General features: G+C 44.7%; 1 protein-coding gene across 4 annotated transcripts in view; it reads left to right on the top strand.

Moving 5' to 3' along the window:
* Positions 1–14,665, top strand: part of RALB (RAS like proto-oncogene B) — a 70,235-nt gene extending 55,570 nt beyond the window's left edge. For all 4 annotated transcript variants that reach the window (XM_043487438.1, XM_043487437.1, XM_043487436.1 and 1 more), the window contains 3 exons: positions 5,906–6,114; positions 9,774–9,951; positions 13,079–14,665. In XM_043487438.1, coding sequence (XP_043343373.1) covers positions 5,906–6,114; positions 9,774–9,951; positions 13,079–13,198 — 507 coding nt within the window. In that variant the 3' untranslated portion in view covers positions 13,199–14,665. The remainder of the gene's footprint in view (positions 1–5,905; positions 6,115–9,773; positions 9,952–13,078) is intronic.
* The last annotated feature ends 306 nt before the right edge of the window (positions 14,666–14,971 follow it).

The following is a 14,971-nucleotide window of genomic DNA, read 5'->3' as shown; positions in this document are numbered from 1 at the left end:
GTCCCAGTGTCTGCTGCCCGCCAGGATGATTCCTACTGCCCACCTCACTCAACCTGGCATCGTGATAGGCGGTGCGGGGCCAGGGGTCCCAGCACGAGTGTGTCCAAGGCAACAGGCATGGAAAGTGTGTGGGAAGCAGGAGGGGCGGGCTCGAAACATGGAGTCAGAAACCGGTCTGGAAGATGCTTCCAGATCGTGCAGCCTCTTACAGGGAAGATGGATAGAGGTTGCCAAATTTTGCCAAGCGTCCTCAAACCTTCGTTACTAGCAATGCCACGTGGTCTTGAAGTTGTAAACCATCATCAAAGAGAAATTTAGATCAACTATGCTAGAAAGAAGACTACATGAGTTTTTAATGCTCTATAGGAGATATTTCAGGATCACTGGCATATGACAAGACAGTTCAAGCATATACAGCAAGTGTATACAACATAGGACTGTATTCTAGAGGTGTGCCAGGCAGTTAGTTAACAAGACTGTTACTGTGCTGGATTTGGGGCGTCAGTGGTATTTGTAGTGGTGCTGTGTAATAAATTACCATACGTTCGGCAGCTGCAAACTACACATAGCCGTCACTTCCAGTTTCCAGGGGTCAGGGGTGTAGCCTGGCTGAGCTGAGGGCACTGCCTCGGGTCTCAGGCTGCAGGGAGGGTATCCAGCTTCCTGCCAGCTCGCTGGCTGCTGGCAGATGCAGGATGGCACCCTTGGCTCCTGGGGGTTGCCCCTAGTTCTCTGTTGTGTGGTCCATTCCACAGACAGCTCTTGCCCAGCCAGCAGGCAGATCTCTGGTAGTTTAGACAGATCCTCCTGCATAGAAATGTAGTCATGAGGTCATTTCATCACAGCTGCCCTACTCTATTGGTTTGAAGCCAGTCTCGGGGTCCCCTGCAGTCAAGGGGAGAATGTCATGCAAGGGACTCCCGAGGGTGGGTTCAGCAGAGTATTTTTACATTTAATAAAATGTATAATGACTTGTGATTTCTTTTCTCCTTTGAGATAATCATTTTTGTATTTAACATTATATGTGATTTTGTATTTGTTTCTTAAAAGAGTGCCCTTCAGTGAATAAGCTTCAGACCAAAACCTCCATCACCTCCTGAGTCACACTCCCTGTACCTTATCATGAGAAACTTTTTGTTTGTATGTTTCTGCATGACCAATTTCTTTTTTTTAATTGGAGTATGGTTGATTTATAATGTGTTGATTTCTGCTGTACAGTAGAGTGATTTGGTTATACACATATCCTTTTTCATATTATTTTCCATTGTGGGTCATCACAGGATACTGTATATAGTTCCCTGTGCTGCTATACTGTAGGGCCTTGTTTTTATCCATCCTGTATATAATAGTTTGCATCTGCTAATCCCCAACTCCCAGCCTGTCCCTCCCCGAGCCCGCCTCCCCCATGAAAAGCACAGGTCTGTTCTGCGTCTGTGAGTCTGTGCCTATCTCACAGATGAGTTCATCTGTGTCACATTTTAGCTTCCATGTGAGAGCGACATCACATGGTCTTCATCTTCCTCTTTCTGACTTCACTTAGTGTGATACATTCTAAGTCCGTCCATGTTGCTGCAGATGGCGTGATCCCATCCTTTTCTGTGGCTGAGTAATAACCCACTCTGTATGTGTAGCGCATCTTCTTTACCCGTTCACCCGTTGATGCACATTGAGATTGCGTCCATGTCTTGGCTATTGTAAATACTGCCGCTGTGAACAAAGAGGTACATATATCGTTTTGAAGCATCATCGTGTCTGGATACATGCCCAGGAGTGGGGCTGCCTGATCATATGGTAGTTCTATTTTTAGTTTCCAGAAAAACCTCCATAGTGTTCCCCATAGTGGTTGCACCAGTTTACATTCCCCCCACCAACAGTGTAGGAGGGTTCTCTCTTCTCCACACCCTCTCCAGCATTTGTATACTTTTGTTTCTGACACTTGCTTTTATTTATTATATACTAGAGGCCAAAGTGGGGAAATCTAGCAGAATCTCTTTAATTTACCCACAACATTTTTGCATGAGAGAGTCAAGTCTCAGGATCTGCTATGGAAGTCTTTGTTTTTGCTCAAAAATGTAATTTGCTTCCTTATCTTGTAATTTGACTCCTTATTTTTCTCCTGTAACAGAGGCTAGGGAAGAAGAGATGGTGAGGAGAGGAATTAAGATTCCCTAAGGAGAAGGGGTTAGAGGAGCAGCTACTAACAGAGATGAAGGAGGGGATTCTGTGCCCCCTCCCACCCCGAATAATGGGCGGTGTCTGGAGCTGTTTGCACGCACTGGGTAGAGGGCGGGACCCCTACCAAACACGCTCGGGAGACCCCACCCAGGGAATCATCTAGCAGGAACGGTCAGCCACGCTGCTGTCAGGAGGCCTGGCCAGAGACAGCTCAGCGCGGGGAGGCTCCTTTACCACCTGGGGGACTGAGGGCCCTGGACTCCGGGTTCCTTATGACTGAGCTGCCTTCTTGATCCTCGGCCTAATGTGCCTGAAGATTTTAGTTATCTGCTTGGCTGATAAAGTGAGGTTGGCAGTGGGGCGGTTTTGGTGGCAGCTGCTTTGAGACTTCGGCAGTGGCTGGCAGTCGGCTGAGCGGCGGCTCGGACGAAGGGCCTGTGAGGCTGGCCGTGGGCTCGGAGTCTCTGCAGCATGTAGGGTCTTCCTGGACCGGGGATCGAACCCGTGTCCTCTGTGCTGGCAGGAGGGTTCTTCACTGCTGGACCACCAGGGAAGTCCCTCAATGCAACTTTTACATTTTTAAAAAATTATAGCTCTATGAAGAATTCATGTACCATGAAACTCACCCTTTAAACTGGACCACTGAGTGATTTCTAGGGTATTCACACGGGTGTGCAGCCATCACCGTGATGTCATTGTGGAGCATAGTTTTCACCTCGAAGAGCGCCCCCGCGCAGCAGCAGCCATTCCTCATCATCGCCGCCCACCCCGAGCCTGGCGGCTGCTTTCTGTTTCTATGGCTGTGCTGTTGAGGACCTTCTACATACATGGAATTAGTATGTGACTGAGCGTCACGTTTCGGAAGTCCATCCAGTGTTACAGCTGTATCAGTGCTTCATTTCTTTAAAAAAAAATTGCAGTATAATTCACATACCATAAATTGACCCTTTTATGTGTACAATTCAGTGTTTTTTTTTAATATATTTACAAAACTGTGCAACCAGCACCACTTATGTAATTCCAGAAAAGTTCCCATTCCCCCAAAAGAAACGTCATTCCGAGTGGCAGTCACTCTCCACCCCCTCCCCCAGCCCCGGCCACCAGGAATCTGCTTTCTGTCTCCACAGACTTGTCTGTTCTGCACGTTTCATGTAAATCGATTCATATATGATCTTTTGTATCTGACTTCTTTTACCTACCAAAATTTGTCAGGGTTCATCCAGGTTGCAGCATGAATCAGCATTTCCTTACTTTTTACGACTGAATAATATTCCATTGTCTGGATATGCCATATTTTGTATATTCATTTGTCAGTTGATATTTGGTTATTTCTGCCTTTGGCTATTATGGGTAATGCTGCTGTGAATATTAACCTACAGGTTTTTGTGTAGACCCCTCACATTCTCTTGGTTGTGTACCTCGGTGTGAAATTTGCTGGATTATATGGTAACTCTGTTTACCTTTTTGGGAACTGCAAAACTGTTCTCTATGGCAGCCACACCATTTTACAATTTATGAGGGTTATCGTTTCTCCATGTTCTCACCAGTGCTTGTTACTGTCCATCTTTTATTTGTAGCATCTTAGTGGGTATGAAGTAGTAGCTCATGGTTTTAATTTGCATTTTCCTAATGACTAGTCAGGTTGAGCATCTTTTCATGTGCTTTTTGGCCATTTGTATATCTTTTTTGGATAATGTCTGTTCAGATCCTTTGTCTCTCTTTTTTTTTTCATTTCATTTGGTTTTTTCTTCCTTTGCCCATTTTAAAATCGGTATTTAACTTCAAAATTGTTTTCTTACTGAGTTTTAAGAGTTATTTATATATTCTGGATACTAGTTCCTTATTAGATACAGTCTTTTACAGATATTTTCTGCCATTCTGTGGGTTGTATTTTGACTTTGTTGGTGTCTTTCAAAGCACAAAATCTAAAAATTTTGATAAAGCCCAGTTTATCTATTTTCCCTTTTGCTGCTTGTGCTTTTGGTGTCATATCTAAGAAGGCATTGCTAAATTCAAGGTTATGAAGATTTTCACCTTATGTTTTCTTCTGAGAGTTTATAGTTTCAGCCCTTGCATTTAAGTCTCTGCTCCATTTTAAGTTAATTTTTGTATGTGACGTGACGTAAGGGTCCAAGTTCATCTTTTCACACGTGGATGTCCAATTATGCCAGCATGAAGTCAGTTTTATTTTTTATTTTTTTTTTTTTATGAAGTCAGTTTTAATAGTGCGTTGCTGTCATTAAAATTATCCCCTGAATAGCTGGACTTACAACATTAAAATACTTATTTCATGAATGATGCAATATAAAGAAAATAACTCTGTATCATTATTACTAAATAATATAACCACTGAGGGAAGTTTAACATTTCTTTGAAATTTTTTTGTTTTTAGTGTCTTTGAGTGGGATGTATTCTATCCAGATATTCTGTTTGAAAGTCTCTTGAATTAATTTCTTTCTCTGCTGGGCTACGTTACCAATTTAATATTCATTTACATTCCTTTGTTTCAGTTCTCCTGTTTAACAGCTTTTATTTGCTTTGTCCTCCCAGGGTGTTTCTTCTCTCTTTTTAGATAGCCGCATAGTATTCCATTATGTAGACCCCTGGCCTGGGCAGTGGGGTGGTTCTTAACCTTTTGTTGTTATGTATGGTACCACGGTGAATAACCTTGCGTGTTCCTGTGCAGGTGTGTCTGTAAATTAGATTTCTAGAAGGAGGACGGACCTTCTCTAGCTTGATTAGGTGTCGCCGTATTTGTTTCCACACAGACCATGTTGTTGTCTCCTCCCACTAGCAGTGTGCAAGAAGGCCTTTTCCCCAGAGTATGTTGTCAGACTTGGGGATTTTTTGCCAGTCTGGTAGGTGGAAAATGGTATCTCTATGTAGTTACCATTTTTATTTTATTAGCGGGTATGAACATCTTTTCCTGTGTTCAGCATCATATATATTTACATCATATATATTTATTTCTGTGTAGTATTTGTCTGTCGCCACTTTCCCCCATCAGCTCGGTCTTTTGTCTCTCCCTGTTTCTAGTTAATATGTAGCTCTTTGTGACATGGCTTTAAACACTTTTCCCCTGTTTGTCATTTGTCTTTGTTTATAGTGTGTTGTGCCATACAGAAGTTTTCCAATTTTTTATGTAGTCTAATTTATCAATTTTTTCTTACATGGCTTCTGGATGTTGAGTCATAGTTAAAAAGGCCTTCCCCACTTCAAGGTAATAAAGGGATTTCACCCGTGTTTTCCTCTCGCTCTTGAGTGTTTTGTTGTTAACATTTAATCTTGACCCATTTGGAGTTTATCTTGTTGTAAGTTATTTAAGCCTCTTAGTGCCAATTACTTTTCAGATGAGTTTTGTAATTCTGCTGATTATAAATAAGAGCTCCCATTTCTTACCCTCACCAGTGTTTAATTATAATTGTATACTGACAAGAATATTGCCAAGCATTCTGCTCTCTGCTTGGTGTCCTCATTTGTAAAATGGGAATATCTGCTTACTGTTTTTAAGCAAAATTTTAAAATGAATTGAAAGGAGCAAAGAACAGAAATACTCCGTAAGGGATTATCTTTACTTTATAGCACCTTACACATGGTGTGATAATTACCCACACTCAGTACTCAGTTGATAATAAGCAAAGTGCCCATATATTGAAATTTATTTTTTTTGGCAGCTTTTCTTCTCTCTTAGAACTTTGTTAATTACTGATCGTGTTGTCTGTTTGCTCAGTTCGTGGAGGACTACGAACCTACCAAGGCTGACAGTTATAGGAAGAAAGTTGTCCTTGATGGGGAAGAAGTGCAGATAGACATCCTGGACACGGCGGGACAGGAGGACTATGCAGCCATCCGTGACAACTACTTCCGGAGTGGGGAGGGCTTCCTGCTCGTGTTCTCCATCACCGAGCATGAGTCGTTCACAGCAACTGCCGAATTCAGGTGCGTTTCACGAGAAATAGCCTCCAGCAGGCCCTGTGCCTTCCGTAGTGTCTCAGCCTTGGAAGGAGTTTGGGGTTAAGCATCCACCTTCAAAGTTGAGCCTTCTTATCAGGAGGAAATCTGTCTAAAGAGCTTTCTGGGGCTTCATGGATCTTGGCACATTATAGCTCATCGTTTGTTATACTCTCTTTGGGCTTCCTTGGTTTATAATTTCCAAATATAAATGATCTTTTTGAAGGATCTGTTGTCCCTAAAGAGGACAAAGCCATTCCATACAGTCAGGAACCCGTTATTTTGTTTTCATATAAATCCTGAGAGGCAGGGGTTGGTAAGAGTTAACGATCTTTACCTCTTTTCATAATTTTGCTAGAAAGTGAACAGTTCTGCTCTGGGTTTCTGAGACCTCCGATGTCAGGAGATGGACGCCAGGGTCGGAGTGACTGTGTGCCGCTCCCCTGGGGACACGGGACCCATGAGGTGGGAAGCACCGGCTTTAGGTCACAGGGAGCCAGGTCTGGGTCCCCGCCCTGTCAGCCTTGTGACCCAGGGCCAGTGTACTTGGCGCTCTGTTCCTTGTCCTGATGAAGTGAAGTGCTGTTAGGCTGAATTTCCCAAGTAGAACCGTCACTGTGGGGTGGCACGTGGTGAATTCACTGCCATCACTTATCTGAAATCATGAAATTCATTGTTATAAAGAAATAGTGTGCAGGCTCAGTGCTCCGGGGATTCTAGCAGGGAAGATCTCTCTCTGCCTCATCCCCTTGCCATCTTTTACACACCTGTGGTTCTTCATCCCCCTCCTTGGAAGCAGACCTGTCCAGGTGACTTTTCATTGTTTTGGTTGCCAGGCGTGGCTTGCAGGATATCTTAGTTCCCTGGCCAGGGACTGAACATGCAGCCCTTGGCAATGAGAGTGCCAAGGCCTAACCACTGGATGGCCAGGGGCTTCTCAGGTGACTTTATTCTAAGAACCAAATCTAGAGGGGAAAAAGAAAACAGTGATTCTTTTTTTTTTTTCACTCTTTAGCAAGTTCTGTTCAGAAATGAAGGCCATCAGCCAAAGATGAAACTGAGGAAGCTAAAAATCCCCCTCAAGGTGTGGAAGGAGCATCAGTGAGCTGGGAGGGAGGCCTTGGGGACCCTGGCAGAGCAAGGGGAATGGAGGCAGGTAGCGCCTCACTTATCTTCATGGTCTCAAGTCTCCCGAGGGTGAATATCAACAGTTCTCAGCAACTAGGGTGTGTGTGTTATGAGCAATTAAATGGCTAGGATTCCCTGGGAGAAATCCTGTTAATTTGGAGCTCTTTCTGACATAGCCAGAGGTTTCCGTCAATAGCCCGCATGTTCACAACTAGGCCTGCATCCGCACAGTCCTGCTGAGATGTCTTCTGAGGCAGAACGGGCAGTGCACACGCCGCCTTGTCTCTTGCCCCATCTTGAGTCTTTGCTGTCCCGTCGGCCCCGAGACTCCCCGAGAGAGGATGTGCTGATGGTGGACGTCACCTCCGAGAGTAACGGGGCCTCCATGTCTGTCCCGTCGGCCCCGAGACTCCCCGAGAGAGGATGTGCTGATGGTGGACGTCACCTCCGAGAGTAACAGGGCCTCCATGTCTGTCCCTCGGCCACCACGGGCACCTCCTCCTGGGAGAAAGGCTTTGTTTGGAAAGAAGGGAAAGGAGAAGTCCTAACCTGAAAGAAAAGGAAGGGGAAGTTAGTGCTTGCGGCTTGAACTCTGGGCAGTTAAAGAAAAGCCCCAGAGCTGCCCAGGTTCCCACGGTGCACAGGACGCATGTGGGCTATCTGAGCCCTTATGGTTAAACTCGGGCGCTTCACGTCTGTTAGCAGTTTAAAAACAGCACTTCTGCATTTCTCTTCCAAGTGGAAAGGCCCCAACATAAATAAAACATCAATATACCATCTTTTCCTTGAAACTTTGCTTGGACGTAATCGATAAACTAGAGAAGTCGTTTTGTTACATCAGAACTCGGTGCTCCTGTTTTTCGATCCATATGTTTATCAATGAGGTAATCAGTCACGCCTCTGTAAGCCTAGTGAGCCAGAAGGCAGGCAGTTTTATTGTTCATCACCTATACTGACCACATAACTTCTAAACACAGCATGCGCTTTGACGCCTGTGAGATGCAGGATGTGGCAAAACTACTTAGAGGCAACTTTCAAGCATCTACTTGTTTTTTGTTTTTTCATTTTTCTTAAAGGGAAGGATATATATATTAGGAGTTTGGAATCCACACTACTGTATATAAATTAAACAATAAGGACCTACTGCATAGCACAGGGAACTATATTTAACTATATTTTGTAATAACCTGTAAGGGAAAAGAATATGAAAAGGAATTATGTATCCAGCTGAATCACTTGGCCATACAACTAAAAGTAAGACAACATTGTAAATCAACTGTGCTTCAACAAAATAATTTGATATCTGGTACTTAAAGTGACAGTATGAAAAAAATTTTAAGTATTTTTATTATTATGAAATGTCACCCTATATTATATAAAAATCAATACAGATCTCCACAAAATGTTTTTGAAGGGGTCTCTTGTAGAAGTAGACATGTTCCCCCTGGATCAAAATAATGGAAGTGGAATATTTACTTTTTTTAAATATGTGGTTTTTCAAAAAATAATTTTAGAAAGCTGATTATTTTTAGTAGAAGTCAAGTGTGATGTGCTACAGGTAACAGTTACTTTAGAGAAGATGTTTTTGAAGTACTTTTCCATAGGCCTTGGAGTATTTCATTTTCTCCCACCACTTTGTAAGTAGAAAAATTATGCACATTGAAGTGGGGTTCCTGCCTCACAGAACTAGGGGGAAGGGCAGGGGGCCCACACATGCAGATTCTAGTTGAAGCAAGAGTTTTACATCCATGCTTACTGTTACTACTCGATCTCTCTGCTATTTCTTTGCTTTTCTGTAATATTCTATTTCACTGAGGTAAAAAGAATGACCAGTTGTAACTTGCTACACTGATTGCATGGTCTGTTAATAGATTGTTCCCTTCTATATTCCTATGGCTCAGACAGTAAAGAATCTGCCTGCAATGCAGGAGACCCAGGTTCGATCCCTGGGTTGGGAAGATCCCCTGGAGAAGGAAATGGCTACCCACTGCAGTATTCTTGCCTGGAGAATCCCATGGACAGAGGAGCCTGGAGAGCAACCGTCCATGGGATCACAGAGAGTCAGACATGACTCTTTACAGCTTACCACTTGAACTTTCTACATTCTTACAAAGAACTTACTTTTTTTCTCCCAACGTGATTATTAAGCATTTTGTATATGAAGTTATTTCTTTTATCTGATTTCTATCCCAGAGGGTCCCAAGTTTTCCCTTTTTTTTGTTTATTTTTGCAGAAGCATAAATTGGGGATGCTTGAAGTGCAAAATCCTGGGCTCCTACCCAGACATGTACTTACGGGCCCAGGAACCTGCATTTGTCATGAGCAGCCCGAGTAACTAGTGCAGCGAACTGAAACCAGACTTGAGGAACTCCGGTTAACCGCAGGGTGGAGGGGTGCTTCCTCAGGATGGGCTGTCAGCGGCAGCTCCCTCAGCCATGCCCGCCGTCTCGCACGGGTTGGCAGAACTGGGCTCCTAATCCAGCCTTCTTAGCTGCTTTCTTCTTGATCCACCACCACAGGGAACAGATCCTCCGCGTTAAAGCTGAAGAAGATAAAATCCCACTGCTCGTCGTGGGGAACAAGTCTGACCTGGAGGAGCGGAGGCAGGTGCTAGTGGAGGAGGCCAGGGCCAAGGCCGAGGAGTGGGGCGTGCAGTACGTGGAGACCTCAGCCAAGACACGGGCCAACGTGGACAAGGTGGGTCGGCCTCCGCCTGCCGCCTGCTACTCCTGGTGAGGCTGGGGTGGCGGGGTGGGGAATGGATCCTCGCATCACGACGAGAAGCACAGGGATGGTCCGACCCCAGACTCCACACCCCGAGCCTTTTTCAGGTGCATGCCTGTGGCCAGATGGAAGCCCAGCGGGCGAGGCCGTGACTGTGGCAGCCCTGTCCTCGCAGACTCTGTGGCCTGTATCCTCTGGGGCAGGGCCGGCTGTGTCAGCTGGCCTCTTGGTTTTGCTGTCATTGCTGGATAGGGTGGGCTTCCCTGAGAGCTCAGTTGGTAAAGAATCCACCTGCAATACAGGAGACCTCAGTTCAATTCCTGGGCCGGGAAGATCTGCTGGAGAAGGGACAGGCTACCCACTCCAGTATTCTTGGGCTTCCCTTGTGGCTCAGCTGATAAAGAATCCTCCTGCAATGCAGGATCCCTGGGTTCGATCCCTGGGTTGGGAAGATCCCTTGGAGGAGGGAAAGGCTACCCACTCCAGTATTCTGGCCTGGAGAATTCCATGGACTGTGTAGTCCATGGGGTTGCAAAGAGTCGGACGTGATTGAGTGACTTTCACTTTTCACTTTCATGAATTGGGCAAATTTGTTCTTTTCACCTTCCTGTCCCCCTGCAGAGCCCAGGAGTCCTGTCTTTATAACTTAGTCCCTACATCGTAGTTTCTCCCAGGAATTGGCTCTCTAGGGAGCTCTTCTCTCTTCCTCAGCCCCAGAATACTTTCTCATTCAAACACCTGTAGCTAAGGAAAGGATGACCTTGACAGTGGTAAATACCAACAGTTGAAAACCCACCTTCCAGCGATGCAAGGCCTTTTAAATATATTAATTGTATATTTTTTGGCCATGCTGGGTCTTCAGTGCTGTGTGGGCTTTTCTCTAGATGCGAGGAGTGGGGGCTACTCTTCATTGCAGTGCATGGGCTCTAGGGTGTGTGGGCTCAATAGTTGCGGTTCCCAGGCTATAGGGCACAGGCTCAGTTGCTCTTTGGCATATGGGATCTTCCCGGGTCAGGGATCGAAGCCATGTCTCCTGCACTGGGGGGTAGATTCTTTACCACTGAGCCACAAGGGAAGCCCTTTAACACATTATTGACTACAGACATACTACAGCAACAGGCGTTAGTGTCTACAAAGATCTGTTTGTCAATAATGTGTTTTTTTTTTTTAAAAAAAAGTTCACAGTGGTTACCCCAGAGCTTCTAAAGCTGAAACTCTCTCTGCCGTCACCGTGTTCCTTAGCTCTGATGTCATGACCTGGCTCCCGTAAAACCCACACATAGCACTTTGCAGCCAAGTGGTGGACATGTCTGCTCCATCTGCATGGCATGAATCCCCCCACTCCTTTCTCACTTCTCCTTTGCTCCTTTCTCACTTCTCACTTGCTCCCAAAGAGCAAGAAATCTGATACCAAGTGCTACTGTAGCCAGTGATGCTGGAAGGTTTAGGATGTTGGTGTCAGGAGGGGTTCACTCTGGAAGCCTCTCCAACAACATAAATCTGTTTCGTTGTGTCTGGAGTGTGAAGCAGGTTCCTTCGGCAGCTCCTTTTTCTCTGTTAGCTCTTAGGTTGCTTCTTGTGTATTTCCAAATCTTTCCATTTTTATCAAATAGTTTTCTAGCCATAGAATTATCACACACAGGAAATCCGGTCACATACTTCATTTTTAAAATATCAGGATGACTTGCCGGGCATAGAACTGTGGACGTGGGGAGCAGGGGCTGTCACAAAGCGGCTTGTCATCTCCCCTTCCTGCCCCGACCTGCTGGACCTGCCAAACAGGAACCGGCAGAAACTGATGACCGACAGGCAGCATTGTACGTACTTGTCAGCAGTTCACAGGAAAGGGGATTGTTGCCTAGACTGGCCACTGAACAGCTTGGTCACCATTGGATGTTGGACATGCACCCTTCCCCCTTCTGCCTTTTGCTGTTAGAAAACCCAGCAATATTTGAAGCTGTTCTCAGTCACTGTTGGGCTTCCCTGGTAAAGAATCCACCTGCAGTGCAGGAGACCTGGGTTTGACCCCTGAGTTGGGAAGATTCCCATGGACAGAGGAGCCTGGCAGGCTGCAGTCCATGGGGTTACAGAGTCAGACAAGCCTGAGCAACTGACACTCCAGCCACAATTGGGCGGAGCAGGGGGTGGGCTTTCCTGAGAGACTGAAGGGAAGGAAGGGATATTAGGTTAGCCTGATCCAGTTTGGGGGATCCTTCACTGCACCCCGAGCTGGTGGTGAGTGCTTGTGGAGCCCTCACTCAGAAAGCTTGATATCACTTTCCCTAGGAAAGTAACAGGAGCCTGTTCTGTGCAAGTGTCCAAAGGTGAATGAATGCCTACGCTCAGTCTCACACTTGCCATCTTCTCCATGAGAAGTCATGAACCATTCTTTGTAGGAGGTGTATAGTCAGTACCCGGGCATGGCTGCTGGGAGCAGATGGCAAAAACCTTGTGATGAGTGACAATCCGTATCTAAGTAACACACTAGCATTCACAACAGTCTCATCAGCTCCTGATGAAGCCCCTTTAGCTGACATCGGGGAGTGGGGGCGCAGGTGTGGGGAGGAGGAGACAGGCTGCTCTTTCTGCTTCTCCCCGACCCCTGCGAGTGCAAGTCTGCTGCTTGGGGCTCGTGATGAGGTTCCTGCCTTTAGGGTTCATTGTTCCGGAGTGGGTACTAGCACCTTCCTTCCGTCTCCTGGTGCTTGGGAGGTGCCGGGAAGTTTGATGACTGTTGTCACTCCCAGTGTCTGTAAGTCTCACAAACTGCTGTGGCTCTGTCCGGTAATGTTTTATCCCTCATCATACTTATCCCGAGAACAGCTTTTATCATTCTGCAATAAGCCACTGGATGCAAGAACAGCGTGATGCTTCTGTCCTTAGCTTGACCCATCGTGTGATGTGAGCAGAGAGATCTCCTTTGTAGACCCAGAAAATGCTTTTAATGTTAATTGTTCTCCTTTGCTTTAAACCTTTTGTTTTTGATGGCGCGTGGTTTCTAAGAATACATTTGGCTTGATGCTTTAAAATGTAACCACACACCCTGCTTGGTCATACTGCCTCATTACATCATGAGATGGCTTTTTCCTCCCCACCCCAGGTGTTCTTTGACCTCATGAGAGAGATCAGGACAAAGAAGATGTCAGAAAACAAAGATAAGAATGGCAAGAAAAGCAGCAAGAACAAGAAAAGTTTTAAAGAAAGATGTTGCTTACTGTGAAGGCCCAGGTGCTGGACCAAGTGGGTCGCCACTAAGGACCGAGGGCGGGTTCCTTGAGACAAGACTTCCGTTGACCTCTCAGCCTGTTCCTGCGCTCCCCAACCTCTACACACACACTTCTGTAAATGGGGAAAAATATCTGTGAATCACTGGCTGGCAGAAGAAATAAGCCCTTGACCCTGCCGTGGGACGGCTCCTTTGTCAGGAGGTTGCAGAGATTGAGCTTTTCCTCCCTAAAGTTAACCATGAATGTAGTGCAGGGGTTAGCCAAGTGTAGTCAAAAAGACTGTCCCTGTTTCTTCTTTTTTCCCCGAGTTTGATAACATTAGTATCTCCTGCTTTGAAATAAAAATGTCTTATTTTATTGGCTCTTGAGAGGCAAGGAGTGGGGTGAGACTCCCCCTACTCTTGTCAGCTCCACAGCAGTTCTCAGAAACACCCGTTAGGTTCTAATGATGCTGGAAAATTCAGACTTTTTGGAGAAGCCTTTTGGCCATACCCTGTGAACTGGAAGCAGAGCTAAAAAAAAAAAATTTTTTTGAGTTGGGCCCAGCAGGTCAATACCAAGCTCAGAAATCCTTCTCAATATGAAAGTCGCATTCTTCAGAGTTAACCATCAGCCAGTCACAGTCTGTGCTGGTTCCTCTTCTGCAGCATCCTGATTTTTGTGAAGGAGCTTCTTTTTAACAAAGGAAGATTCAAGATCAGTGTACTTTATAATAAATAAAGATACAAGATCAATATACTTTATAAATGATACTTTTCTAATAAGAATTTTTAAAAAATCCCTTGGCCAAACCCTCTTCTCGTTGCCAGTCGTGAGGGCCTGCCCCTGCTCCTCTACCCGTAACCAGCACACTCCATCCTGACCGTCCCCTTGATGCAGGGGCTGAGAGGACCTTTTCTCTTGTTTTCTTTCAGTGTATCCTCAGTTCTTCTGAAGTACGTGATGAGTTAAAACTGTGTTCTGAACTCCTGAAGCCAGAGCTGTGCCACACACCTGGCTACCTCTCGTACAATTGCTCAGTAAATGCTGAATTTAAAATCAGAAGAAGTGGAGCAGGATAAGAAAAGCCAGCGCCCCTTCACATCTGAGAGCTGGTTGCTGTATCTCATATAAATTTGTTTCTGAGACAACCATCTAGTTAAAAAAAAAGATTTTTATGGATGACATAGCATTCGTCTTTTTTGTATCAATATTCTAAATTCAGCAGAGAGTTTTTTATCAAGAAAAGATGACTATGATAAAAACCTAGTACTCAGCATATTTTTCCCCATTTTTCAGAAGTGACATTTCACATAGGTGCCAAAAGTGAATTGGGGTGGGGAGAATGGGAACCTTTGGAATTTATGGTTATTACAGAAATTGTAGAAATTATGATCTGACTGGAAAACAACCTTGTTATGACCTCCCAAAGAATCATGGGCTTTTTTTCAATAAAAGCAGAAATTCAGAGTTTTTCAGAATTGCAGTCTTTTTACTTTATCCTTTTGTCATACATGTAAAATATAAGAATTAAAGAAATTGACCATAAATTATCCATTATTGTTCTTATTAGATGTTCTACAAACTTTATTTCAATTATTTTTTTGAATTGTGCTGTGGGAAATAAGTTTTTTGATATAAACAGTAATTTTAACTAAATCTTTCCTTTGGGAGAGAAGACTTCCTAAAATTTAAAAAAGTTGAAGGTAAATCACATTGTTGAATTTTTTTGAAAACTGTCTTTTTCTTTTCATCATAGTTTGTCACCTTTTGACATCAGTTCCAGT

This window comes from Cervus canadensis, chromosome 15 (assembly GCF_019320065.1).
Source record: "Cervus canadensis isolate Bull #8, Minnesota chromosome 15, ASM1932006v1, whole genome shotgun sequence".
NCBI lineage: Eukaryota > Metazoa > Chordata > Mammalia > Artiodactyla > Cervidae > Cervus > Cervus canadensis.
The sequence above is the reverse complement of the archived record's forward strand: the minus strand, read 5'-3'. Positions and strand labels throughout refer to the sequence as shown.